Source organism: Lepisma saccharinum, chromosome 7 (genome assembly GCF_977018435.1).
Source record: "Lepisma saccharinum chromosome 7, izLepSacc3.1, whole genome shotgun sequence".
Lineage (NCBI taxonomy): Eukaryota > Metazoa > Arthropoda > Insecta > Zygentoma > Lepismatidae > Lepisma > Lepisma saccharinum.
Genome location: NC_139235.1, coordinates 37,916,928 through 37,944,854, shown reverse-complemented (window position 1 = coordinate 37,944,854; position 27,927 = coordinate 37,916,928). Strand labels below are relative to the sequence as shown.

The window sequence follows — 27,927 nt, the reverse complement described above, 5'->3', positions numbered from 1 at the left end:
GGAGGGAAATCGAGTGGTGCGAACCGTACGGTCCTGACCGTACATGTACAAAAATTTCATGGCATTTACGGACGTACGGTCCAGACCTTAGTCCGTTCGCTAATTGTACGGCTTGTCCAAATTTGCACTTGCTGCTTTATCCGTATTATTTCCCTAAGAAATTCTTAAAGAGTCCGTTTGCCATGTGCGTACGGTTTTATCATTTTCAAAAGTTGGCAACGCTGCCAGAGCGAAGCAGGGAAAGCGGGTAACTCCAGTTGTCCATTACGCAATCCCGTTTCTCTCACTGTTCATTGGTGGCGACCATGCAGTTGCTTTACAAAATAGAAATCGTGTTTAAAATACAATAACGCTTAATATGAAGATAAAAGTTTCTTCCGGAAATCGGCATTAGCTTCTGACAATGTGCCAGATTCTCTTTACTAGCATATAGAGGTTAAACACTAAACACAGCTCTAACTTGTTTATTCTCGTACTATGTGATTGTTTCTTTCTCATATTTAAAGCTTACAGAGTGAGCTCTACCATGTTTGTACTCCAGTCAAGAAATGGAACCAGAGCATCAAGTCTCGATACGTTATCTCTCTTGGATCAATTGTTGTAACATTTTTTTTCTTTTTAACTATTACCACGTTAGGAAAGTGATCTTCACATAGGGGGACCTGATGCCTCAACCAGGCATACATATATGTACACACATACACACACACACACACACACACACACCATCAAACACACACAAACACATATATATGAAGTTGAAACTTTGCATGCATATGGTCTGTAGATTCATTCTGTAAAAAATCATCAAACTTGAAGGTATCTGAAAATCAACTTATAGACAACTTGATACAGATGACCGTATTACATACCTTACCTTGATTGATTTATTGACTATTGTTATTTAGCGCCGCTATTCTGCCACTTTCAGATAATCGCGACGATGAGGATGATGTATGATATGATGAAGTGCACTCACAAAAAGCACTCGTGCCCAAGCCGGGATGCGAACCCAAGACTCCTGGACATGTCTTATCCAGTAGATAAGTAACTGGGGGCGGGGGATTTGTTGTCCGACGGTCTATTATTTCTGATTATATCAGATCGATTAATTTAGTTGATCTATTACATATTACTTGGTAGTGATTAGCTCACCAAACTTCGTCAGAAACCCAGAATGCCCAGATAGTTTAATCGATACAGTTTAATGTGGGATCAGTGTCTCTCAAGGGGATAGAACCTAGAACATCTTCGTTACAATGTAACGTTGTAGGCTTATCACTACTCCAACGGAGAGACATTGCTAAATTTTATATTTTTAGCCATTGTAGTTTCTAATGTACCTGTGGTGGACAAGACTACAACGTTTTGCTATTAATAACCGAAACTGGTGTAAATAGCTTTTGCATATTTTCATAGTGTTGATCGAAATTAGGGTTGGGACATTTCGCATATTACCTAGATATGTTGAATGCATGAAAACTTACGTCATATGGAAGGACTAAAGCCTGGGCCTTCAAGTCTCCTAAGCTTCCATACAAGAATTTACCCGACTGATCCATCATTTCGACTTCCAGGGGTTCTCCGTGCATGCCATTGGGAAAGAACATACGTGGAAACGATTTGTCAGTCACAAAAGGTGATTTCCATTTCCCTTTGAAGAACACTGCGTTGACTAGTAGGAAAATCGTTGTCGCATCCAGGTCACCTGAGAAATAGATTCGACAAGACATTACCTTCAGCATGCAGTAAAACAAGTGTATGCGTGGAAATGAAGTTAATGATTAATCAGTAAATGTAATGAACTTGATGTGTGTGTACGAGGGTGCACTAATAAGCAAGTAAATGACATGACTGATGTCTAAGTCCCAATCCTTCTGACTGAGAATGGCAGATTACAGAAAAAGGGATACGTAACTTACCCCGTTCGGTACGAATAGACTCTCCCCTAGCAGTGTTTCTCCTCTCAGTGATGACAATCAAAAGACCCCTGCTTCCTAGATTACCTGATTTTGTTCCTGTCGCTCCGACCTTCATTCACCTTACCCAAGGTGAACCACGGCCGCTTCCTGTGTAGAAACATCTTTCTCAACAAATCTAGAAGCAGGTTCTGACAAGTCTGAGCAAGATTCTACTTGTTCCGATGGGGTATGTTACGACAGAAAGTCTGCACAACTTCCTTTTGGTTCAAAGTTTAACCTCAGTGTTGTTAGAATGGTGTTGATTACAAGTATTTAACTGTTTTATCTTAACATTACGGAGAACATTAGACCAAAATGTGGTGTGGTTCTAGTGGGATCAATCCCTGTGTCGTTCTAACACCAAATGTTTTACAGTGCATCCCTTTAAAAAAGTTCTTGCTTCACTACTGAGAAAGGTTTGGGTTCTGTGTATGAGCATGATTTTAGTTTACCAAACCATGGATTTCTATGCATTCAAAATGTGTACATAGATACACATAGATTAACTAATATATATATATATATACACACACACACACACACACACACACACACACACACACACACACATATATATATATATATATATATATATATATATATATATATATATATATATATATATGCAGAGCATTAGCTGACATTCGCTACGAGACTCGGCGGAAAGCGGCCCGGCATCAGCGGTTGTCTTTCTCGGTGAACGGGTCCGAATAAGGTTCCTGGACCTTATTTAAATTGATCCGAATGAAAATGGTTCCTGGACTGTATTTAATTTTATTCGAAAAAAACGTTCCTGGGCGGTATTTAAATTCATCCGGAATAAGGTTCCTGGGCCGAAATAAAATACTTTAAACATAAAAAATGTTCTTTACGGGTCAAAACCTATCCACATTTGATGACTTTCTCTCCCAGACGGAAATTGAATTTATTTACAATTGAAAAACTCAATATGTTGACCAAGGCAGAAATTTATTTTATTATAAAACATAAACTAAACGTAACGTTTCGACCTTCTATCAAGGTCTTCTACAGAGTCTGTACCAAGTACAAATGTAACAAGGTACACAACAGGACGATATATATACACAAACATTACTCCCCTCCAGATTATTAGAAAGTAGTTCTGGAACAATCTAGCAGGTGGATTTCTCTTGTCAACTGTACTTTCACCTGAAAGAGAATGTGGTTGGACTCTTTATCTACCGCTCTATTTCCTTCATTCTTCTTCCCTCTTCTGTCCTCTTTCTCTCTTGTCCTTTCCACTCTTTCTAACACCTTCTTCCATTCTTTGTTTAACTTCAGTCCCCCATTCCAGTTCATTGTGTCTTCTTCACCTTTCCTCTCTATTTCCTTGGACTCCTTCCATTTTCTCACTAGTATTCTCTTCTCCTTTCCAATCTGCTTAGCCTCATTCCACTTTATGTCATGTCCTGTTTCTCTCGTGTTTAAATATCGCATTTCTCTCTCTCTTAAGTCGTACATCATCCCTATGTTCTTTCAACCTGTCTTTCAGCCTCTTTTTCGTTTCTCCTATGTACACATCTGACATTCTTTACATTCCACTTCGTAGATAATCCATTCTTCTTCCTCTTCCTCTTCCTCTTCCTCTTCCTCTTCTCTGTTTTCCTTTATCTTGTTTGCATTCTTCGCTATTCTTAAGATCCTTCTCCCTCCCTTCCTGTAAGTTTTAATGCCCGCTTTTCTAAGCACTTTGCATATCTTTTCTGTGGTCTTCCCTATACTCTTTATTCCAAACCTCCTATCTTTTTCTTTCTCTTCCAATTCTCCCCTACCACTTTTTTCTTCTTCTGTTTATGTCCAGTCTATCCTCCTTCTCATATCCATTCTTTTCCAGCTGTTTCCATAGGCTATTTATTTTGCCTTCTTTTTCACATTCTTTTGTGCATATTTTCTTGATTCTGTCCTCCATATTCTTTATAAAATGTATTTTTGTCACCTCACTTACATAACTTCTTTTGTGGCAGAATACCCCTGCTGCACACTTCTTCTGATGCCAAGCAGTTTCAATTTCTTGTCCTCTCTTCCTTTTCATCAATATATCTAGGTAGCTAATCTTATCTTCTTCTTCTATTTCGAGTACCAATAATATCCCTTTTTCTTCATCTTGTATTTCTTTGGGAAATATGTCGAGCTGCCTCTTCATTCCCTTCCATATGACAATACAATCGTCCACATATCTGCAAAACAGAATCATTTTGTCACCTCCTTTTTCTGTCACTTTCTTTTCCCATTCATTCATAACCAATTCAGCCAATGCTGGGCTTAGGCTAGAACCTATATTCAGTCCTTCACTCATTAACATTATTTTATCCCCCATTATACTGTTACCGTTATTCCAAATGGTTTCCAGCGCCTTCACTACACTTTCACTATCCCATTCTCCTATAATTTCTTTTCCCATTCTCTTTTTAATAATGTCCAAAACGTGTCCCCTCTTGATGCTCGTGAACATACTTTTCACGTCTAAGCTAAACATTGTTGTCTTCATCTCATTCAACTTAAGACCTTTTATGAGGTCCACCACTTGTTCACCTTTCTTAACTGCTCTGCTTTCTTGCTGTGTTACTAACACTTCAATAACTAACTAACTAACTAACTCTCTAGCCTTCTTAAACCCGAAGGTTCATGGCTGCAGCAACACAGGCCTTCCATCTTTCCCTATCTTGAGTAAGATCTATATACTCTTTTCCATCCCTACCGATTTCCCTTAGGTCCATCTCAACGTTGTCCCTCCATCTTCGTCTTGGCCTGCCTACAGGTCTCTTACCATCAGGTTTCCCAACAAGAATCCTGTAAACTCCTCTTTCCTCTCCCATTCGTGCCACATGGCCTGCCCACCTAAGTCTTCTTGATTTAATTATTCTAATAATATCTGGACATGAATACAAATTATGTAATTCTAAATTATGTAACCTTCTCCACTCACCTGTCTCCTCATCCCTTTTAGGTCCAAAGATTTTCCTAAGGATCTTATTTTCAAATACTCTCCATTTATGTTCCTTTTTCAATGTAAGAGACCAAGTTTCACATCCATATAATACTATAGGCAAAATTACTGTTTTGTATATTTTAACTTTTAGTTTCTTAGATATTAAACGAGAAGACAAAAGTTTATGAAGAGAGAAGTAACATGCATTTCCTGAATTAAGTCTACTTTTTATTTCCTCTTTAATATAATTTTCATTTGTTAATATTACTCCTAAGTATTTGAATTTGGAAACTGGTTCAAACGAGTTGTTATCAATAATTAGATTTTGATTATTACCTAACACTTGGTTTCGGCCTGTAAGCATATATTTAGTTTTCTCTTTGTTAACTTCCAAACCTATTTCTTTAGCAGTTTTGAAAAATATTTTAGCATTATTCTTAATTGTATTCACATCATCTCCCAGTAAGTCTACATCATCTGCATATGCTAACAACTGAGTCACACCATTTAATTTTAGTCCTTCTTTAGTTTCTTTTACCTTCCTAACAGCATATTCTAAGGCAAAATTAAAGAGCAATGGAGATAATGCATCTCCTTGTTTTAACCCATCATGAATTGTAAATTTGTCAGACATATTAATACCCACACGAATTTTACTTTCTGTTTCACTGGAGCATATTTTTATCATACTAACAAGCTTCTTAGGTATTCCAAACTCTACTAATATATTATATAATTTATCTCTTTTGACCGAATCATATGCTTTTTGAAATCAATGAATAGCTGATGGACATTTTGATTATGTTCCCACTTTTTTATCAAGTGTCTGTCTGATGTGAAAAATTTGATCTGTAGTTGATCTGTTACGTTTAAATCCACATTGATAATCACCTATAATTTCATTAGCATATGGGGTTAGTCTTGTTAAAAGAATGTTAGACAATATTTTGTATGTTGTTGAGAGTAGAGAAATTCCACGGTAATTATTGCAGTTCATTTTATCACCTTTTTTAAACACAGGAACAATTATGGATTCTTTCCACTGTTGAGGGATTTCTTCTTTATTCCATATTAAATAAATTAATTTATGAATTTGACATATTAATGAATTTCCACCATATTTAATTAACTCAGCTGGTATTAAATCAATGCCAGGTGCTTTGTTATTCTTTAGCCTTTTAATAGCAACTTTAAGTTCAGTCACGTTAGGTTCTGGAACTAAAGGTTCTGCTGTGTGTACTTCATTTACTTCTGATTTATCTCCTACATGGACATTTAAAAGGTCATTAAAGTAACTCTTCCATCTATTTAGAATATCGCTTGGGTCAGCTAGAAAATCACCGTCTTTATCTTTTATCAAGTTTACTTTAGGTTGCCACCCCTTTCTAAATTCATTTACACCTTTATATAAATCTCTGATATTTTTATTTTTGCTGTTTGTTTCAATCCCGTTAATTTTGCTTTTCAAGTAGTCTCTTTTTTTACTTCTAAACGTGCGGTTAACTTCTCGCTTTATTCTATTATAATTGTTTAGATTTGTATCATCAGAGTTATTTAACCACCTAAGTCTAGCCTGATTTCTTATTTCTATTAGATTATGACATTCATTATCAAATCATGGCTTACGTTTTCTCGGTTTATGGTATCCTATACTTTCTTTAGCTGCTGATTCTATTGCATTACGTATGTGCTCCCAATTCTTATTTACGTCTGTTTCATTTATATTTTCATCATCATTTAAATCCTGCAAAACATCAAATCTATTTGACAGTTTAATTTAGTAATCTTTCTTAATTCTTTCATCAGTAAACTTTTCTGTATCAAATTTTAGAACTTTTAGATTTTGTTGCTTATGATTTATCACTGAGAGTCTTTCTCTTAATTTAGCAATTACTGAATAATGGTCACTGGCACAGTCAGCACCTCTATGAGTACGAACGTCAATTATACTAGTATGCCTTCTCTTATCAATGAGAATATGATCTATCTGAATATGAATTTTACCATCTGGAGAAGACCAGGTATATTTATGGATGTCTTTATGTTTAAAAGTTGTACTTTTCACAATTAAATTCTTTGAGGTTGCAAAAGTAATCAATCTTATACCATTATCATTACTTAATTCATGAAGACTTTGTTTACCAATCGTGGGTTTAAATGTCTCTTCTTTGCCAATCTGTGCATTACAGTCACCTAACAGAATTTTCATATCATACTGAGAAAATTTATCAAAGACCTGTTCTAACTCTGTATAAAAATCATCTTTAGTATTATCATCTTTATCTTCCGTTGGTGCATGTATGTTTATTAAAATACTTTTACACCACCTACCCTGTAAAACTGCATATGATATTCTATCATTAATAAATTCTACTGTTTTAAGAGCCGAGATAATTCTATTATTTATGAAAAAGCCTGTACCAAAATTATGATTTTCAGTACTACTAACACTTCAATAATTTTCCAAGGGTTCAAGAATATTGTTTCTGCAGTCCATTACTGGTCTCAACGTTATCTTCTCCTTGTGTATATTTGGAAAGCTTTTCAAACTTGTTAGTCTTCCTGTCTCCCTTATGCACTTCTTGAATCCTCTCCTCCTACAGTCATGTATGACCCTTTCTCTTATAGTTTGTTCTTCTTCTGTTACACAAATCTCCTCATATCCGTTCTCTTTTAGGTCTTCATACTTCCTCTCGTTCCATTCTCTTTCCATCACCACAATTGCTCCTCCTTTATATGCCTGCTCTATCACCACATCACCTCTTGTCTTGATTTTCTTCATCCCTTCCCTTTCTTTTTGACTCAAATTATCTACTTTTCCTTGTTTTTTTCATTTCCTTCTTCAGTATGGCTGGTGTTCTTCTAATCTTGTCTCTTTCTGGTTCTTCTTTTATATGGAGCACTGCTTCTTCAATGTCATATATGACTTCTTCGTAATCTACATTTCTTTCTTTAACTTTGAAACCTCTTCCTAGATTTAAAAAAGCTTCCTCTTCTTTTGATAGGTCTACAGTCCCTATTACCACAACTCTTCTTCTGGTATCCTCCTCTTCTTCCTCTTCTCTTCTTTCTTCTTTCCATCCTAGTCCCTCTCCTTTCTTCTTCAACTTTATTTTTATTTTCTCTCTAAACTTCTCCTGCCAGCTCTTCATTTCGTAAAATGTATATTCTCTCGTAAAAATGGTGAGACCATCTTCAATAGATTTTTCAATTCTTGTTAGGTCCTCCTTTATTATTTTTAGCTCCTTTCTTCTTGCCCTTATTTCATTCCATATCAGTTATTTTTTTCCATTTTCTGAACCAATATCTTTCATCTCCTGGTGTTGCAAACCACTCCCTTCTTACTTATTTTTAATCCTTTAGGCGCTGATAAAGAGAGTCCAACCACATTCTCTTTCAGGTGAAAGTACAGTTGACAAGGGAAAGCCACCTGTTAGATTGTTCCAGAACTATTTTATAATAGTCTGGAGGGGAGTAATGTTTGTGTATATATATCTTCCTGTTTTGTACCTTGTTACATTTGTACTTGGTGCAGAGTCTGAAGAAGACCTTGCTAGAAGGTTGAAACGTTACGTTTAGTTTATGTTTTATAATAAAATAAATTTCTGCCTTGGTCAGCATATTGAACCTTTCTGCTCCCGTACCCCTATTCTACAAAGAATAGAGAAGGATTTCTCACCTTCCGAGATGATTCCTTTGATGACGCCGCCTGTGTTCTTCTCTACCCATGAGTTGATGTGTGCAGTGGCCTTCTCTGCTCTCTTGTAATTCACGGTTTCCACTTGTCCCTTGTAAACTGACTGAATGGTTTTGGTGAATTCCTTTAAAGGCGCGCAACTCTCATCAGAAAACAAAGCGTTCGCAATATTCAGGCTGTTCTTGGAATTAGTGTTCTGCAAATTTGAAGAAAAGTTAAATTTTATATTTCATAATGGATGTGTAGAGCGCAAACAGTAACACATTCTTAAGCTCGTATATTTTGTCCCTGCAATATTAGTTTATTTTTGCCGATAATGATACGAAAATGTGTTTGATGTTAACTCGTACACTTCGCAACATCGTATTTGACCGCCTCGAAAGAAATCTAAGTCCCGAAATCGTAAACTTAGCAACATTGCACTTCAGCTCCAGGTGAGAGTAGCCAACTTTGAGTAGGTCCTTCCACTAGACGAAAAACGCTATGGTGATAGGTTTTCAATTTAACACTTTCCATGAACTTAGAAACTATAAACCGCTATTATAATAAACAATCAAACAGAAATAATAAATTGGAAAAAGAACCTTGAAGGATATTTACGATTCTGCTTGCTCGACTTGAAATTTGGGGGGTTTGAAACACTGAATAGAGTTTTTCTCCACCTGGAGGAAATTGCCATCAAGTTTGTGCAGAAAGAAGCAAATTTGTGAGGAGTTTATGCGACATTTTATTTACAATACCTTGCATAATATCGAACAGTTCCCAAAAACATATATTTGCATGACTTGTCGAGAAAATGTGCTTGAAACACAGCAAGGTGGGAGTCTTCATAAACGTCAACATGTTTTTAAGGGTCTAACGTCATTAAGTTGAGGTAGAGCAGTTGGTTAGGTACTGCTTTCCTAATTTTTCATCAAACGTGAAAGGTCGCGAGTTCAAATCCCACTCTCTCCTCTTTCTTCTTTTTTATTTTTTTTTTGTTTGCTGAACAGATACCGTTTATACTAGAATATTTAAAAAAAAATGAATCCGATGCACACTTGAGGGACGTCCCTTCTGCGCATATTTCCCTTTAGAAGTTGGAGATTTCCAGGATTTAAAGTTAAAACTTTTCTTTTTAGTTATTGTTCATATGTTGTGTTAACACAAACATCATGATTAATTCACAAATCACATACATGTATTCAGGATGCAAAATGTAATGTTATTTAAGTTATGTATTGTTTGTTCTTCACTGATACCTAAAATATTGATTATTTGATTTCGATATACTAAAAAAAGATATACAGTTATGTTAAGTAGTGATGTAGTGCAGTACTGTAACGTAGGAGAGTGTTTAATGAGTTCAAATTGCTAAGATTTGTAATTTTATGGCCGTTCCTTCGTAATGACTGTTGTCAATCCCCTCACCACCATCTTACCAAGCGTCTAAAACTAATAGTAAATCGCTAATTAACACAAATAAATTGTTATTGCGACGAAGGCCGATTCGATAAGAAACTACTAATAAGTATTTATATTAACCCCACAGCTCTACAGCACCTTGGCGGGCCTTGGCTTACCTACCGACTGCTGGTCTCCCTCCCACACTGTTCCGCCGTCACCTGTTATAGCGTGGAGGTCTCAGACCAGTGTTGGGGTGACGGGTGATCAGCCCGACGAACCCCCATCCGTTGTTGTAGGTCTTCTCGACCGGGTTACGCTCACTCACTCGGAGCTTCCCAATTTCTTCACGATGGTGGGTTGCCACCGGCCCTATACGTAGGCCGAATAATATTCTGACCAGAGCCGGATTCGAACCTACGCCGTCCCGCAGCGAACGATCTCAAGACGAGTGAACGCCTTAACCCGCTCGACTACGGAGGAGGACAAGTATTTATATAGTGAGTGACAAAAAAAAATTCAAAACCTCATAATGATCGTTAATTCGTCACGCTTTGTATCTAAAATGTTTGTCTTCTTTGAACAGAAAGTACGAGTATCAGATATAACAAACTCTCCGCACTAACTTTGCAATATTCGAAACCACCATTACAGCCTTAGCTCTATGTAACTTGATTCTGCGCATTCCTCGTGGCATGTAACTTCCTCCTATCATCGAAATAACTTTCTCTTACTATTTCCTTTACTCTCGTGAAATACAGAGACCAATGTTAACTTCTTAGCACGCTACCTCTTCTCCAGGTAGCTCATGTTAAAAGCTGCTACCAGTTTGAAGAAACCAATTCACACATAATGTCATATCTATAATTTCCTCATGGCAATTTTCATGAGGAAACGAATTCAGATAAAATCGAGAAACGCTGAAAGGGAAAATGATGAACATGTATGTTGGCGTCTTGTCATATTTTGTAAATTGTGTAAAAATTCTGTGATTTGAACAAGCAATCGTTTAGTTACGAAGTATTTTGTTGGTTGTTTAAAGTGGGAACAGGAGATCGAAAAGGAGTCATTTGAACCATACCCCGTTTGACAAGAAGCTTCAGCTTTTTTCCAAATACTGTATCAAAAGAGAGAGGAACGTATGAAATATAAAATATGTGTGAAATTAAAACAATTGAAACCTTGAAAGATAATACTAACGAACTTCAAACTATGAAAAACATATTTTCGTGGTGGAAAACTCGAAGTCATTTTCGAAATATCAACTTGATGTTTTTCTTTATTATGAAGTGGAGATATGGGACGATACGATCCCTCAGCAAGAAAATTTTAAGTAAGTTACCTCCAACTTTTTCAATGGTCATAATTACTACTTAGGGTCCGGAAGTTGATGAAAAATCAACTTTTTTTCTGACCCTTAAAAACAATGCTAAACCTGATATCATGTCCGTCTCCCTTCAGTTAGAGCCGGAAAACACTTTCTATTTTACATTTTTTTGTTGCATTTTTCGGCCTTTTTTGGCTTTTAGTTTATTTGTCAGTATTTTTAACAGTTTTTGTTGCATTTTGACTTATTTTTGAGGTTTATTTTTCTCCTCCCCTGTTGTTTCGTGCATTTTAAATGCATTTACTACTAAAACTTACATATTTAGATTTCTTGAAATGGTCTTTTTAGCAAATTTACCATGAATCGAAAATACGGTCAATGGAAAAGCATAATACACTGCTGGACAAAATAAACCGGACACTTGCATTTTTTGTGATAACGCAATGGGTCGATAAAAGCTCTGGTACAAGGACTAACTAAATGTTGCAGAAACTGAATTAAGTACGAATGCATAAACAAAGTCCGAGCCTATGAATGGTGCATATAGTACTACATGATCTGCCAAACATTCTGTAATATACCTGCGAGCTGTAATTTCAATTCAGATGTCAAATATTAAAGTGTCCGGTTTTCATTGTCCAGCAGTATATTATTCTTAACTGAAACGTTTGGCAATGGATTAAAATACTTTATGTGAAGATCTACTTTGAGGTTCTTTTTCTGGACACTACTATCGCTTTAATCTGTAGTTTTAAAGTAAAATTAGTCACAATATTAAATGCAATTACACTCTGGTATACGCGAAGCAGAACTGTATTTTCGGATGCTGGCCGACTACAATATCATAGAAGGCTCACTCTGAAGGAGATGAATTGCTTAATATGGTGTTTTAAGTCAACTTTATGCATAGTAAGGCTAATCGGGACTGGGATCCGAACCGAGTGCATAAAATAATGTGAACCGCGTGGTGTAGGGGGATCGTTTGCTTATGGAATGGAAGGTCATGGGTTCAAACCTACTTCTTTGCAAAATCTTTTTTGGGAAGTATACGGCTTTGGACGACAATGCTTATGTACGTTTCTTGGATATTTCCGTTGATATTTATGCGATTTATGTCCAGCATTTCCGGATGCAGAAAGTTGACATGTAAGTTTTAATATGTGTTAACTTACAACAGCTGAATGAAAGAAAAAATATTTCCTAAAATCCTGCCAATCACTCAAAGATTAAAAACATTAGTAGAAGCATTACTTGAGGCATGCACAGTGGCGACGATTATGGAGTGTGGAGGGGCAGATGACCCAGCACTATGCTAAACATTATCTACCAAGGGAAATAAACTGTCCTCCCCCTCCCCCCACCTTGCCCCATCAGTTTTGAAACCCAATCGCCGCCACTGAACATGCATCGCATAAATATTTACAGTAATATCATATAATATTGTCCTCCTCCGTAGTCGAGCGGGTTAAGGCGTTCACTCGTCTTGAGATCGTTCGCTGCGGGACGGCGTAGGTTCGAATCCGGCTCTGGTCGGAATTTATTCGGCCTACGTATAGGGCCGGTGGCAACCCACCATCGTGAGGAAATTGGGAAGCTCCGAGTGAGTGAGCGTAACCTGGTCAAGAAGACCTACAATAACGGCTGGGGGTTCGTCGGGCTGATCACCCGTCACCCCAATACTGGTCTGAGACCTCCACGCTATAACAGGTGACGGCGGAACAGTGTGGGAGGGAGACCAGCAGTCGGTAGGTAAGCCAAGGCCCGCCATGGTGCTGTAGAGCTGTAGGGTTATGTTATCATATAATATTATATTACGTTATTAGAACAGTTCGTACTCGGTAAATAAAAAGGAAAAAAATAATAAGGAAAGGGTGGGAATTGAACCTACGATGTTTCGATCTTGACGAAAACAGTAAGAAAATGAAAGTGCTGTCATCTAACCAACTACTCAAGGAGATTGCTAACAGAAATCTCAGTAAAACACGTTAATCTCAATTGAAGCAACATTGTGCCGGAGTTTCGAACCATTTTTCGCCAAGAACCAAGGAAAAGACACATTTTGCAGAATCGTTTGGTGTTGTGCAAGGTATCTTTACTAAACACTTCGTATAAAATCATCGTAAATTTGCCTCCTTGCATTCAAATGTGACCGCAAATTTTTCCAGGTGGATGAGAACCTGTTCAGTGTTTCACAATGCACATACATTTTCCTATTTTCAAATTCAGAACGAAGAATCTTGAAATATTTTCAACATTCGTATTTCTACTTAACATTTTTTTTTGTCTACTCATATATTTTATTACTGCTTTAGGATATCTTTACTTTATGGAATGTGAAAGAATGAAAAAAAATCACGAGCGTTTTCATTCAGGAAGAAGAAATGTTGCAAAGTTGGCTACTCTTAGTTGGCTCTGAAGCGCTATGCTGCCAAATCTACGAATTCCGGACTTTGAAATTTTTCAGGGCGGTCAAATAAGATGTTGCGAAGAGACTTCATTGCTGAAACATGTAAGCAAGATTTTACAGTCACGTACACTTCTGGATTGTAAGGATGCAGTTGGCTTTCAATTGTATCGTTACAACTGTAACAATTCTTACCGCATTCAGAAGGAGGACATGATTTATGTGGTCCACTTCTAACTTACCAAAAAATCTGTACCCATTTATCGGACAAGCACACCTTATTTTTATTATCATTTCCAAACTTTTGAAGTTGTGTTACGATTCCTCTTGCAAATTGCCACTGATCGAAAGGTTTTGTTTCGTCTTCTGAACTAGAAAATCTATTAAAATTCACTAATTCATTATGAATTGTCTTTTCATTTTCTGTCGAGATGCAGGAATTTAAATTCTTCGTGCAGGCCCGCATTGACACTACATGTACGCTTCTTTGTCATACTTATTCACTGCTCTAGATATAACGGAACTCACACAAAACAAAATACGCGACGCGACCTAACTATGGATAACTTGAAACAGTGTTTCTATGACACTAGTTTAAAAATTGCATCGACTTTTTGAGCATGATATGTCTCAAATTTAGATTTAATTTTCGAGCTGACTTCTAGATTTCTATAAAACGGAACATATTGAGGATTTTTAAAATATGGACGGGACGACCGGGACACGTCTCCTAAACGGGACTGTCCCTGTCAAAACGGGACGTATGGTCAACCTAATTATGACCCACCTAAGCATAGAGTGTTATTTTTTTATTGCAACAACACTGATGTCGTCTCCTTCCCAGTTGTATAGACTTATTATAAATAAAATGAAAAGTTATTGGGCACAACAATGAACAAAACAACACCGGTTTAATTGTGTAAACTTACACATAACTGATCACAAAAATAATAACATAGCAATTTATACTTTTAGTCCATGTTCATCTCCCATTTAAGTAATAAATTCGTGTCCGCATGGTAACCAACGCAGAGTATAAAATTTATTGACCTTTCTTCACAATCTGAAGCTATCACTCACAAATGTATATTCTAAGAAACGATCATGCTATGACTTAGATGGATTAATTGAACAACTCAAAAATCAAAATTGATTCTTGTAACTGGAGTGTAAAGAAATTGCCACAAGATGAAATGTGAAAATAACAAGTGTCCGGTCATGTTGAGAACAGGCCCAATCGGTTAATTGTAGTGAAGTAGCCAAAAATCTCCTGGAAGCGCCAAAAAGTATAAACTCAAGTAAAAGAAAGTTGGGTACCATGAAGGTACGTAAGGCACCACATAATTTCCATCTTGGGCATATTGATTGATTTAGTGTTTTAAGTCCACTTTATGCACAGTAAGGCTAATCGGGACTGGACCTACAGTTTAAAGTGGGATCCGAACCACTATGTGCCTCCACCGGGTATCGAACTCGGGATCCCTTGAGTACAAGGCGACGCTACCACTGCGCCATAGGGGAGGCCCATCTTGGGCATAGGCTATATTGGGGGTAATGTTATCATCGCAACGCTTTAACTACTTTTACTTAATCCCTCTTCCTCTCAGGTCCTCACTGATTACAAGCTTGGAGAGGCCCAGAGCAGATTTAAGGAGGGCCATTCTCAGAAAAATTCTCAGTTTAGATCACCCACTCTATGAGTGAATAATCCTCTTCAGATCAATTTCTCATTTGATGCACCTGTGCTCTGTTCAAGGGACACACATAAATCAGTCCATATTTCAAAATGGGACAATAGAAATAGGGGAGGGGGGGGGGCTCCGAAGAATGCCCAGCATCCACCTACATACATTCGAGGGAATGCGATGTTCGGTTGCCTAAAAAGACCATTCTCAGAAAAATTATTATTTATGCGAATGTCGGTTTCCCCGTTTTTCTTTTCTCTTTTCTTTATTGTTTAAATTTTACAAGTTGTCTTGACTCTACAGGTGTCTTGTACAGACACTCTGCAGGATCACGTATCAAGTACCGGGGATATTCGGCAGTTCTGAACAGCAACGATTTACAGAATATATATTACAATAAGTATAAATATGGTTAAGCATTCTGGCATGATATTATTGTAGTGTAGTAATGCATATAGAGAGAATTTAGAATATTATACAAGCCATGTAGAAAGGAAGGTAACATTTGATTACATAAATAGTGCGTGGTTATAGTTGAGAGGATTCAATAAGAAGGAACTATTCTGGAAGCTCCAGGAAGGGTTGGTCCTGGGATACGTCAGGATAGGTATGGGAAGGTGGGTTAAGATGTAGGTGGGATAATGTAATTATTGTTTGAGAAATAAATAATGAAAATCAGTGTTTGCCCAGAAAAGGGATGGTAGACAGACACACAGACAGAGAGGGAAAGATGGTAAGGTCCATACGCCACTACTGACAAGCTTTCATAAGGAAGAAGATGCGAGAGGGTGCTGAAAATTTCTCATTCATAACCCGTTTCCCAAAATCGTGGTGCATTTTTCTCACTATGACTGTAAAGAGAGATACTTTATGACGAAAAGTCTCTGATTTTTAGTTTTCTAAGATAATTAACACAAACCTGTCGAATTTTCAAATGCTGAATTCAGAGCTGTCAAGAAGTTCCCGCAGAAGGAAACTCTAAAAGAAATCCAAGAGTGTTTCTGCACATAATGGGTGACAAACCCCCAACAAACTGAACTGTGAATAACTGGTACGGCAATTTCCAGCGTGGAGATTTTGAAGCTGGAGCCCACCGATGATGACAACCCCTGAAATTGTTGACAAATTCCATACACTAGTCTTGGGCAATCCAAGAAGGTAAGTCAGATCAAAAGTCTAATTGCAGAAGCTTGATAACGATGTGCTAAATGTACTGAACTGAAGGACAGGTACAGGTATGTGGAATAGGAAGTACGTAAGTTTCAACGATCTAGTCAGTTGTTCCCAAAGTGTGCGCCACGAAATGATCCAATGTTTTCACTGAAATGGCATTGTTAGACTACGCATGATTCTAGACCTTTTTACATGTAAAATGTTTCTGAATTTGAAATGTGTGTTTATTTTTTAACTTAAGGCAAGCAACCTAACCACACTAACTGAGCGTTGCAAGTGTTAGATAGGCCTACATTCTGACTTGGGCGCCGCGGAAAAATCTTGAAACATTATTGAAACGAAATAGTTTGGGAAGCATACATCTATATATTTCCCTAGTTGGTTAAACCGAGAAAATTGCATAAGTTGTAAATGTACATTAAGGACACTACGGAAAAGATCATTACCCAAATTACGGTGACTAGGAACTGGCCATAACCTCTTCTTGGAATTCAGTATTTTCCTTTATCCGTTTGCCTCTCGTACTGTTCTGCCAGTGTGCATCTTTGTATTGCTCCTACTATGTTCATAAACCTCTTGGAATGAAATAAACAACCATTCCCACATGTAATACAACTTACCATAATGTCGCTAATTATCTTCGCATACCCTTGCCTGATGACTTGGATGTCATCTGGGAGATTCATAGCCGACTGGAGTTCCTGGGCAGACGCCCCCTTGGCTCCTTCCTTCAGCATCAAAAGAGCACATATCAGACTCCATGGCGACACAATCAGGTTCTCCTCCTTTTGCTGGGCCAGTTTCTGAAAATCAAGTATTATTTCCAGTAACGACAGTATTAATTCTACGAACGTAGTGATCTTCTTGTGAACAGTAAAATGTTCGCCACGGACACATGATTTAGACATCTTAACCAATAAGCTAAAAATTTAAACATTTAGTAATGTCATTATGGGAAGTAAGTTGTTCATTACATCAAACCTCAATGTTTATGCATACATTTTTAACTTCTCGCTTAATATGCTTTAAAAATGTTGATGTTTGATCATATCGTAAAGTAACTTAGAAATAACGAAATATATATCACTCATCAATAGAAGATAGGAATCTTTGTAAGTCAGCAAGCATCAACATTACATTCTAGTAGCAAGAGATACTAGTGTTGAGCAAGCATTAAAGTAACACAGGCCCGCGGAAATTGCTAAAGGCTTGATTAAGATTGGAATGTGAGGAGTGAATGACTTGGAGTCAGGAAATGTCAGGGGACTTAATAAATAGGAAATAGAAAGTAAATGAAGGGCCTTTTGTGATTCGAATGATCAGGAGGAAGGAATTGAGTTGATGCTCTTAAAGGGACTTGAGTTTGAGTTGAATACGGATCAGATTCTTTCGTCTACAACAAAGACAGGTTTTTACCTTATCATGCCAAGTCAGGCTTGAGGAGTGTAAAATCCATTTAGTATTGCCATTCCATTATTTGTGTACCTCTCGTGTTGGCCCATGTGTGCCCTCAAAAGCCAAGCGAGTAGTATTAAGCTACTCAGAATTCGATCCCCGTTCCTAGGGAACATTACGATATGTGAAAAAAGTAAAGTCACTTTTCAAATAGCAGTAACTGAAACGGACTTACTTTTTAAAGTCAGTAAGTGAAACTCAGTTATTATTTGAACCAAGTATCTTTATTCCGGGCCTGGATTACTTCCCTTCATTCATCCAATCTCTCTCCTTCCACGTCTCTCCCTGGGTACCTCGAGAGCAGATTAACTGTAAGGGCGGAATATCTGAAAAAAGGTCGTAAATACAATATGTATACCTGTGTTCGTTCTTAATGCAACACACAAGTACAGAAAGTGAATAGACTACTGGTAATTGGCATTACTTTTGCTCAGAGAGGTAATTCATCAAATCAAAGCATCATCTTGTTGGATTACATGGGTTTAGTATATGGAGTTTCGTTTCCTATTTGCGACTTTCAGACACGCAGATAAAGATCTCTGTGTATAGGAGAATAATGGGGATAAGACAAGCTCTTATACAAAAGAAAAAGATCAGTGGTCGACGTCTATTGTGACAGCTTGTATTGCTGGGTAGGTGGTTCAACGTTGTCTTCCGAATCCTCATTAGCAGTTGTCATATGGCTCCCCTTAGCAGTCTGCCGTTCCTCCACTTCACAGGCAAGAGCTGGTAGTTTGTGGCACTGCAACTTGTCGGAATCACACTTTACAATCCTACAATCCTTTTCATTCTTTGCTCTGAAGGTCTTTCCCCCAATCCTTTTAGACAATAGATAAGGACGTGAATATCTCAGTGCAAGTTCAATAGAAACACAACGCAGGGAGTCGGACATTCTGGTCCAGGATGCAGGTGAATTGGCCGCAGAGGACCCACATCATGGCCCGCAGGGTCGCCAGACCTGGCTCCGTGTGACTTTTGGCTGTTGGGATATGTCAAGACGGGAGTGTACGCGGAAAAGCCAAGAGATCTGGATGAACTCAAAGCAAAGATATATGCAGTCATCGGTGAACATTTCGGATTCAGGACGAGATTGCAAGAATGCATCGATGTGAATGGTGCCCAGTGGGAGGTATGGCAATGAGGACAACGGACATGCAGTATTGCCAGGTAAAATTTTATAGACCGCTGTGAAGTACGAACTTTATTTCACTGAAATATCTCTGTTTGTTATAAAGTTATAGTGAATAGAAATGTGGGAAGGACTTTTGGCAAACCATCTTCTCTACTGTCTTAAGCTGCATTCTCAAACACGATGATATTAGGCCTACAAACGTATTTCATTTTTGTTATTTAATTTTAATCTGGCCAGGTCCGCACCTCACTCACAGTCCTTGTTGTGGGGGGGGGACTTGTGTGAGCTAGTGTTGAGTCATTAGAGCCATGACACGAAAGTTTTATGTCACATTTTTATGGAACTTACCTTAAGCAAGCTAAAAGCAAATGTGTTCGCGCCTTCTGTGAGTCTCCTTGCGGAAGCTACGTCTCCAGGTACTTCTTTAGTGGCTCTTCCAATTGACGAAGATTGACCCATGGCACGAGAGCTAGCAAATAAGATTTACGCACATAATAAAAAATGAACAAAATTTGGACCGAATAATACAAAATTAGCACAAATCACAAAAAACCAACACTGAAGTTTGACCCAAATGGTTGAATTATGTTAAGGCTTCAGCTGTTTGAACTCGGTTGAAAGAGACACATGGAGAATATTAGGAAGCATGTAGATGTAAGACTAGTCTCTGAACCAAAAAAGTGTAATAAGTTGGTGACAGATCCAAAATTCAAATTGCGTACAATATATCATGAAGATTTGACACTTTTTCAAATGGAGAAGCCATGGTTCAAATTTAACAAACTTATCTATGTGGGAGCTACAGTTCTGGATATGTCTAAGCTACACATGCTGCAGCTTCACTATGATACAATGAAGCCTTTTTATAAAGATGACCTTTCTCTTCCGTATATGGACACAGATACTTTTCTATATCATATCAAAACACCTAATCTCTATGAAGACATAAAACACCCTAAGTTATTTAATTATTTTGACACATCTTCATATACTAGTTTTGATATTCCTTCCAACAATGAAAAGATGCCTGGCAAACTAAAAGATGAGAAAAGTAATGATATTATTAAAGAATTTATTGGATTACGAGCAAAAATGTATTTAATTAGATCAGTGAAAGACACTATTAAAAAGGCCAAGGGAGTGGGTAGAACTACAGTAAAGAACAAACTCTCCTTTGATGATTATTACGATTGCCTCAAAACTAAGTCTCCCAAACTGAGGAAGAAGAGGAGAATCCAAAGTATTGATCACATATTGACTACAAATAAAGTGAGAAAAATTTCTCTGGATTCAGAGGATGACAAGAGACAGATTCTCTCATGTGAGATACATACATTACCATTGGGTCACTATTGCCTGAGAAATGGCAACCAATGTAATAATTGCCAATAAAATAATCATGAATCTGTTTGGGTTTAGAAAACAAGCTATGGAAGTACCTGTTCAGATAGCCCCACCAAATCTCACTGATCTTTTGTCTAAACTAAATGGACTGCTAATTATCCACTTGAACAGTATCCTAACAGAATACAATGATGATACTGGTAAAATATTTTATATTTTCAATAACAATCCAAATTATTACAAATTCACTATTGTTGGAAAACTAAAATTTACCATAAATCCTGAGAATAAGGGTGAGATAAAAATATTTACTGGGAGTAATATCTATCGTATTAAATATGATAAGATGGATACTGTCACTATATATGATATATCTGCAAATGATTGTCTATATACAGAGTTGCTGGAAAATTAAGACAAACTCATACCTCTGTTTTTGGAATTGAAAATCTCCCATCTTATAATAAATAATCATTATCAAAATGCCTAATGATATTTGACGAGAACTCAGGAGAGAATTATTCCAACTTCCCTTGCATGATATAACATGTTTTTCTGTTCTTGGTAATGAGAGATGTGCGTGTTTCCTACATTTGGCCTCTGAGTAAAACGTCAATACTGTTCTTGGAAAATTAATACCTTTACACATTGTCTTCTTTTTCCTAGCTGCCGGGAAAATGGATTATGGAGTACCTTTGAAATAGGAAGGGACAATAGGCTGTGTTAAAAGTAATATGTACATTCTCAATAAAGCAGCTATAGTCTATGTATTCCCATAAGCAATGAGTTGTGTTAAGTAGAAACTGTTCTTACATCTTTGATGAACTATTTAGAATATATCCTTGGTAGGTTGTATCTTAAAAGCGGGATGAGACAACAGGGTATGTTAAAAGTAATATTCACTTTCCTAACAAAGCAGCTATAGTCTGTGTATTCCCATTAGCAAGGGGCTATGTTAAATAGAAATTATTTTTACATATAATAGTATTTGCGGAACTAGAAAATAAGAGATTTTAAAACACATTAACAATATCCAAGGAACTATATAGGTAGAAACTATGTTTATGAATGCCTGTTTTCACATATTTTATATTAAATGAACATGGTCCATCTTAAATTGTATATGATCTTAGAGTAATATGGTAGTATATGGTCCTACCCAAAAACTTTAAAGTTAAAATTCAAAAAAATATTTTTCAATTTCTTCAAATTTTTCAATTTTTTTCAATTTTCAATTTCTTCAAATTTTCAATTTTTTCAAATTTTCAAATTTCTCAATTTTCAATTTTTTTTTCAATTTTTTAAATTTTCAAATTTTACAAATTTTGAAATTTTGAAAATTTTGAAATTTTGAATTTTTAAAATTTTTCAAATTTTGAAATTTTCCCAAATTTTTCATTTTTCAAATTTTTCAAGAACTAATTTTGTATATAAGATTACGACAAACATATCTTTGTTTTGGGGTCGAAAATCACTTATTCTATAATAAATAACCATTATCAAAATTCCTAATGATATTTTTGGTCATACAAAACAAAATGGTCACAGGATAATTCCTTTTATGTAATCTTCTCTTATCAGACTCAATGTCTAGAGAAGATATAGTTAATGAACTACACAGACCAGCTCGTCGTAACTACAAACTACTGTGGTAACAAAAGGAATGGATGATCTATTGCAGTCAGATCTAATTGAAATGAACACAGGAAATTTGAAAAAATTGCATAAAATTAATCATGGTTTTAAGTATTTGCTTACTGTAATAGACACTTTTAGTAAATATGCTTGAGCTGTTCCTTTGAAATCTAAAACAGGAGCTTGTGTCACTGAGGCTTTCAAATCTATTTTGAGCAAGGCAGAATACCCTATTACTTACAGACAGACAGAGGAAAAGAATTTTACAATTCTATGTTTACCAAATTATTGAGCCAGCATAATATTCAGCATTAGTCTACATGCAGTGATATGAAAGCCAGCATAGTTGAAAGATTGAACAGCACACTAAAAAAAATATATGTGGAAGCAATTCAGTTTGCAGGGTAACTGGTTAACATTTTTATCTAATCTTGTTCATAATTACAATAATTCTATACATAGAACCATACGTATGAGGCCTGCTGAGGTAACCAAATCTGACGAAGTGCAATATATTTCCACTGTTTACTGTCCCAAATATCAACATACAACCAAGAGACCCAAGTACAAAATTGGAGATCAAGTAAGAGTTAACAAATTTAAATACCATTTTGAAAAGGGTTTTACTAAAAATTGGAGCACAGAATTGTTCACTGTGGTTCAAGTCTTACCAGAGACAATTGCAATGAAATATTGAAAGGAAGACCAACCAATTATTAATGCCATCAGCAATCTTGGTAGAAAAATTAAGGGTGTCACAGTACAAAATAATGATCTCATAAATGAGATGGTACCTCTTGCTGCTAGAAATTATGTCGATTTTCCTGCTACACCACTATCCAGTATTCACTCTTCTCTAGTACTCCAACAACCACCTACTAAGGCCATAGGAGAACCTGAGAAAATTGAGTTGGGTCCCTTTGCAAGAGATATCCTGAGTACTGTGAAAAGATGAATTATTTGGATTGTATCTAACTATGGAGACTAACGAGGGAGTAGTTTGGAAAATCTAGTCACATTTAAAGGAGATGATGTGAAAATTAATTTGGGTGAAAAGAATAGCTGGTCCAGATATCCTGGTACTGTGGGACTGTGGGAATTCATCACTAAGAAACACCCCAAAGATTATATAGATGAAGATTACCAGAGTTACTCAGAAAATTTGATACTATCTGATGCTCTGTATCAAAACAATGATGCCAGTCAGAACAGAGTTAAATCTAGCAGTGGGGAAAATACAAGAATCTGATCAAACCTATATGGAACCAACTCAAAACTGGTAGTGGAATGAAACACGACAATACTCTACCCAAAGAGTTTGTGTGGATGGATGATGTGAGAAAACTCATAGATAGATTGTTGGTCATAGCAGGAGAGGAAAATGCTGGCAACAATAATTTCCATAATGAAAAAATAGGCATTGTGGATATGATTAGTGCTAAACTAGCCAATTTTATTGTAAATGACAGTAAAGGCATATGATACTTAATTAAAATTATCAATACTCTACCCCCTAAATTCTGGAAGGGTAAGGGTTTGGTTAATGACATCATCAACAAACTTCGTTTTGAGATGCACTCCTGGTTACCAATACTGTGGTCTATGGAGCAAACTAAAACAACGACTGGAGAGAGGAGACAGAGGAATTAATCCTTTGGATACAGCTTGTAAAGACCATGATATTGCCTACAATGCTCACACTGATCTTAATGCTCGTCATGAAGCTAAAAGACTGCAGAGTTCCAGAAAAAAGAAACACACTGGATGTTTCATATTCAGTATTCCAGCCATCTTGGCAGCTCTGTGAGCTGTGGGGAGTTTAGCAGGAGGTAGATCTGCCATAGCGAAAACAGTTATTCATGCAAAAAAGAATAAAGCTGAACTGGAAGAGCAGAAACGTCATAATCCGGCAATGGGGGAAAAGGGCAAGGACAGTAATGCTCTAAGAAGATATAATAAAAAGAACCATTATCTAACTTCGATATTGAAAATTTGATTAAGTTGCTAAGAATTAAACACTTCAGAGGTGTTTTCATGTCAGATTCCATACCCATCAAGGGACCATATACAAAAGAAGTAGTGTAGTCAATTTAGATAGTTTCAAAAATCAAGGTACTCGCTGGATCTGTTATTGCAAACACGTTAACATTGTTTTTGTTTTGATTCTTTCGGTGGTATGCCACCACTGGGGTAAGTCAGTTATCTTAATACTCCTAATTTCATTATATTGACGAACGCATTCAGGGTGTTCAGGATGTAAATTGTGGCCACGTATGTGTTTCAATGCTGGCCTCTTATCTCAAATAAATAAACGATCAATTGAAGATTTCCAGAAAGCATTGTGGCATCTAAAGCATCATGGGAGTATTCCATCTCACCAATGACTTCAGTATTGAAACTCAGCTTACACAATGGTATTGTCTATCCTAAATCTATAGCTGTTCGTTCTTTCTACAGTATGTACCTTATTCCTAATATCATAGAACACAATAATAGGGTTGCAGTAGGAAATGAAAAAAATATTATCACTCCTGGTCAGTATAATCTATCAACATTACAAGCTCATCTGCCTAGAGGTGTGTTACTATCACAAAATTCTGTTACACACAGAGTAGAATTATTTTCAGCAACTGAAACAGTTGATCTGGGTACACTTGGAAAACTACTGGGTTTCGAGAATAACACAAAACTTGAGCCTCCCAGCAAACACATAGGTGGAAATATTCCTAAATTCTTGGCCATAGAGACTCTGAATATCAATTGTAATGTAGCAGAAGGAATGATTAATAATTCCGATGGCAACATAGGGAGTTACAAACAAACTGGAATCATAGCAACTTTCAAACCAAATTCTGAGTTTATGGAGCCAATCATCTACACACCCTCCCCACCAATCTATTTTCCATTATCCCACAATCGTATAGACTACATAGAGTTAGTGGTAACCAATGAAAAAGGTGAAGTAGTAGATTTTGCTGGTGCTTCTACAAGCACCTAGAAATTAATATAGAAAATAACCATTAACATGGAGGATATTGAGAGTTACGAATTGCAGTCTTTCCCTACCAATCGTCGTACTTTTGCTAATCTCAATGAGCCAAATCGTGAGATTGAAATAGATTTGGACGTTGGAGACAGTTTTGTACACCCTCACAGGGTTGATTTGTATATTAAATTTGATGTGGTGAAAAATGAGAATGGTGAGGCATTTCCCTCTGGTGCAAATATAAAACTAGTAGATAATTTTGTGCCACACTTGTTCTCTCAAGTACAAATCAGAAAACATGGTACTGTGGTAGATAGAGTAGACTATCCAGGCATTAGTTCTACTGCTATAGGAACACTGAAATTGTCCAAAGTAGATGCAACCTATTACGAGGCAGGGAGATTTGAATCACGACAAAGAACCACACAGTGCTATTCCCCATGCGTCTGCTGCCAGGATTTTTCTCAGACTACAAGGACATCATATGGAAAGGTTGTTTGAGGATCACTTTTCGCAGGGCAGCCAATGATAATAATGCTTCGATGCGTTACAGTACCTTGAATGCAGATGGTACAGCACTCCCCAACACCTTACCTGAAGCAGCCAAGTGTATCATCAAGACCATGTAGCTGAGGATACCAGTAGTGGAATACGAAACTAATTATGTTCTCAAATACAAAACAAATATAAATATCCACAAGTTCCTATTGAATTTTACACTTACCAGTGTGTTCAAAAACCAGCCTCTGGTGGATATTACGAATTTGACGCAACTAATCAATTCAGTAGTATACAGTATGATATGCCAGATTTCGTAATTGTGTTGGTCGAGACTGAGAGAGAAAACACACAGGAAAAAGATTCCAGCAAATTTGATAATTGCAAAATTAAAAATATTTATCTTAAAAATGGACGCAATGAGATTTTTCCCAGTGAAAATTATAATATTGATATAGCACAAGATGACTACCTCAAATTATATGAAGCAAATACTGCATACAAAAGAGTAACTGAGGGAAACATAGATGTATACTATACTCCCAGCGAATTTAAGGTACACAGACCTATGTTTGTCATCAACACATCAAAAAGAAAACAAGTAGTAGTTAATGACAGAACAAATATCAAAATTGTGTGTGAATTCCATGAACCTCTACCTGACAACACTTTATGTAGTGTTATTCTTATTGCAGAGAATACTTTTGTTTATGATGTGAAGAATGAGAGAGTCACGAACAATTTTAGTTGCTATTTTTTTTTATTATTTACTAGACCACAATACTACTGTCTGATCTGAACTTTTAACTCAGTTCTAACAATACTACAGAATACATTTAAAATTATCCAATTTTCTTAATACTAAATAGTCAAAGTACTTATAAAATGTATAAGCAAAGCAGGGTGTCTAAAAAATAACTAGTGACCAAGTAGTTAGTTTTTCATACCTAGAAAACTAAGTTAGATAGTAATAACCTACCTCAACATAATTCTTGACCTAAGTTAGACACAAAACCAAACCTTAGCCATTATTCTCAAACAAGACTAGCCACCTGCTTGAAGCATAACCCAAGTACACTCTCAACCAATTAACAAGGGGGGTCACATAACCCTGAGAGTAGAATATTCCCAAGCTAAATATTTCAAGAATTATACTCTTGTTAATCATCTTAGTACGAGGATTTAGAATTCGTAGCATGATTAGGCAATTTGCTACACCTATGAATTAGCTAAATCCACCAGAAGATATGAAAATATAGCTTAATTTTAGCCAAAATAGGCTATAGTAACAATTGAACTTAGACAAGGTTGTTGCCAGAAGGAATCAACTAATTCTACTTTCATTATTCTCTGATTTATTAATAATTAAAATGTGTCAGACACTTTGTGTAAACCCTATATTACAAACACAAATGTTCGGTAACCATTTGTATTCCAATTTCCTTCACATTCGAGGAAGATGTTACCAGAGGCGAAACCACGAATTTTTGTCTGGGGGAAGGGGGGCAAGTACCAGGATAAACGTACCAATAATAATAATAATAATAACAATAATAATACTGTAATTATATTATTGTTATTATTAGTAGTAGTATTATCAGAAACGTTACTATCCTCGTAAATTATGCAAAAATGGTCTGTGCTAAAGTATTTATGTTAGAACAAACAATTTGAAAGCCTTTTTTAAAAAAAACCTTCTCACATTAACAAATAATGGAAAACAAGCACAAAAATTGTATTTCTGAATGGCAGAAAATGCATGATAAATGCATTCTCAATATAATTCTTATTGTACATATAAAATGTATAACTTTTTTGTACATTATGTTTAACACATGCAAAATGGAGCGACTTAAAAGAAGAAAATACATATGCAACATGCTATCACTAAATTGTGTATGTATTCGAAGTTTCATTAATACATATATGTACAACATATATTATTTAAATACATTACATAATCAATTCATCCACCTCATAATAAACCAACAGCAAGAATTATATAAATTGTCAAGGAAGAAAAAAGTCTTACTTCTCTCTCTGGTAATTTACAATGCCCAAAAAAAATGACATTGCGAGCGAAGGGAGCAAGAATATTTTAAGAAATGTGTTTTTATTTGCAAAAAAATTAAAATCTAGGGGGGGGGCAATTGGCCCTCTCTTCCCCCTTGCAGGTGCCCCTGCCTGTCAAATTTTCCCCTCTTGCACCCCTAGAATTGATTGCCATCTAGGGTTCGGGGGGTAATGCCCTCTGCCCCCCTGTGGTTGCGCCACTGGATGTTATATTGATATTAACC

The 27,927-nt window shown here is 36.5% G+C and overlaps 1 protein-coding gene across 1 annotated transcript in view; it reads right to left on the bottom strand.

Moving 5' to 3' along the window:
• Positions 1-17,488, bottom strand: part of LOC145990429 (serpin B6-like) — a 29,491-nt gene extending 12,003 nt beyond the window's left edge. Inside the window, exons 1-3 of the mRNA XM_083126122.1 lie at positions 17,201-17,488; positions 8,591-8,804; positions 1,488-1,708 (exon numbers count right to left, since the gene is read on the bottom strand). Coding sequence (XP_082982248.1) covers positions 1,488-1,708; positions 8,591-8,804; positions 17,201-17,488 — 723 coding nt within the window. The remainder of the gene's footprint in view (positions 1-1,487; positions 1,709-8,590; positions 8,805-17,200) is intronic.
• Positions 17,489-27,927: the final 10,439 nt, after the last annotated feature.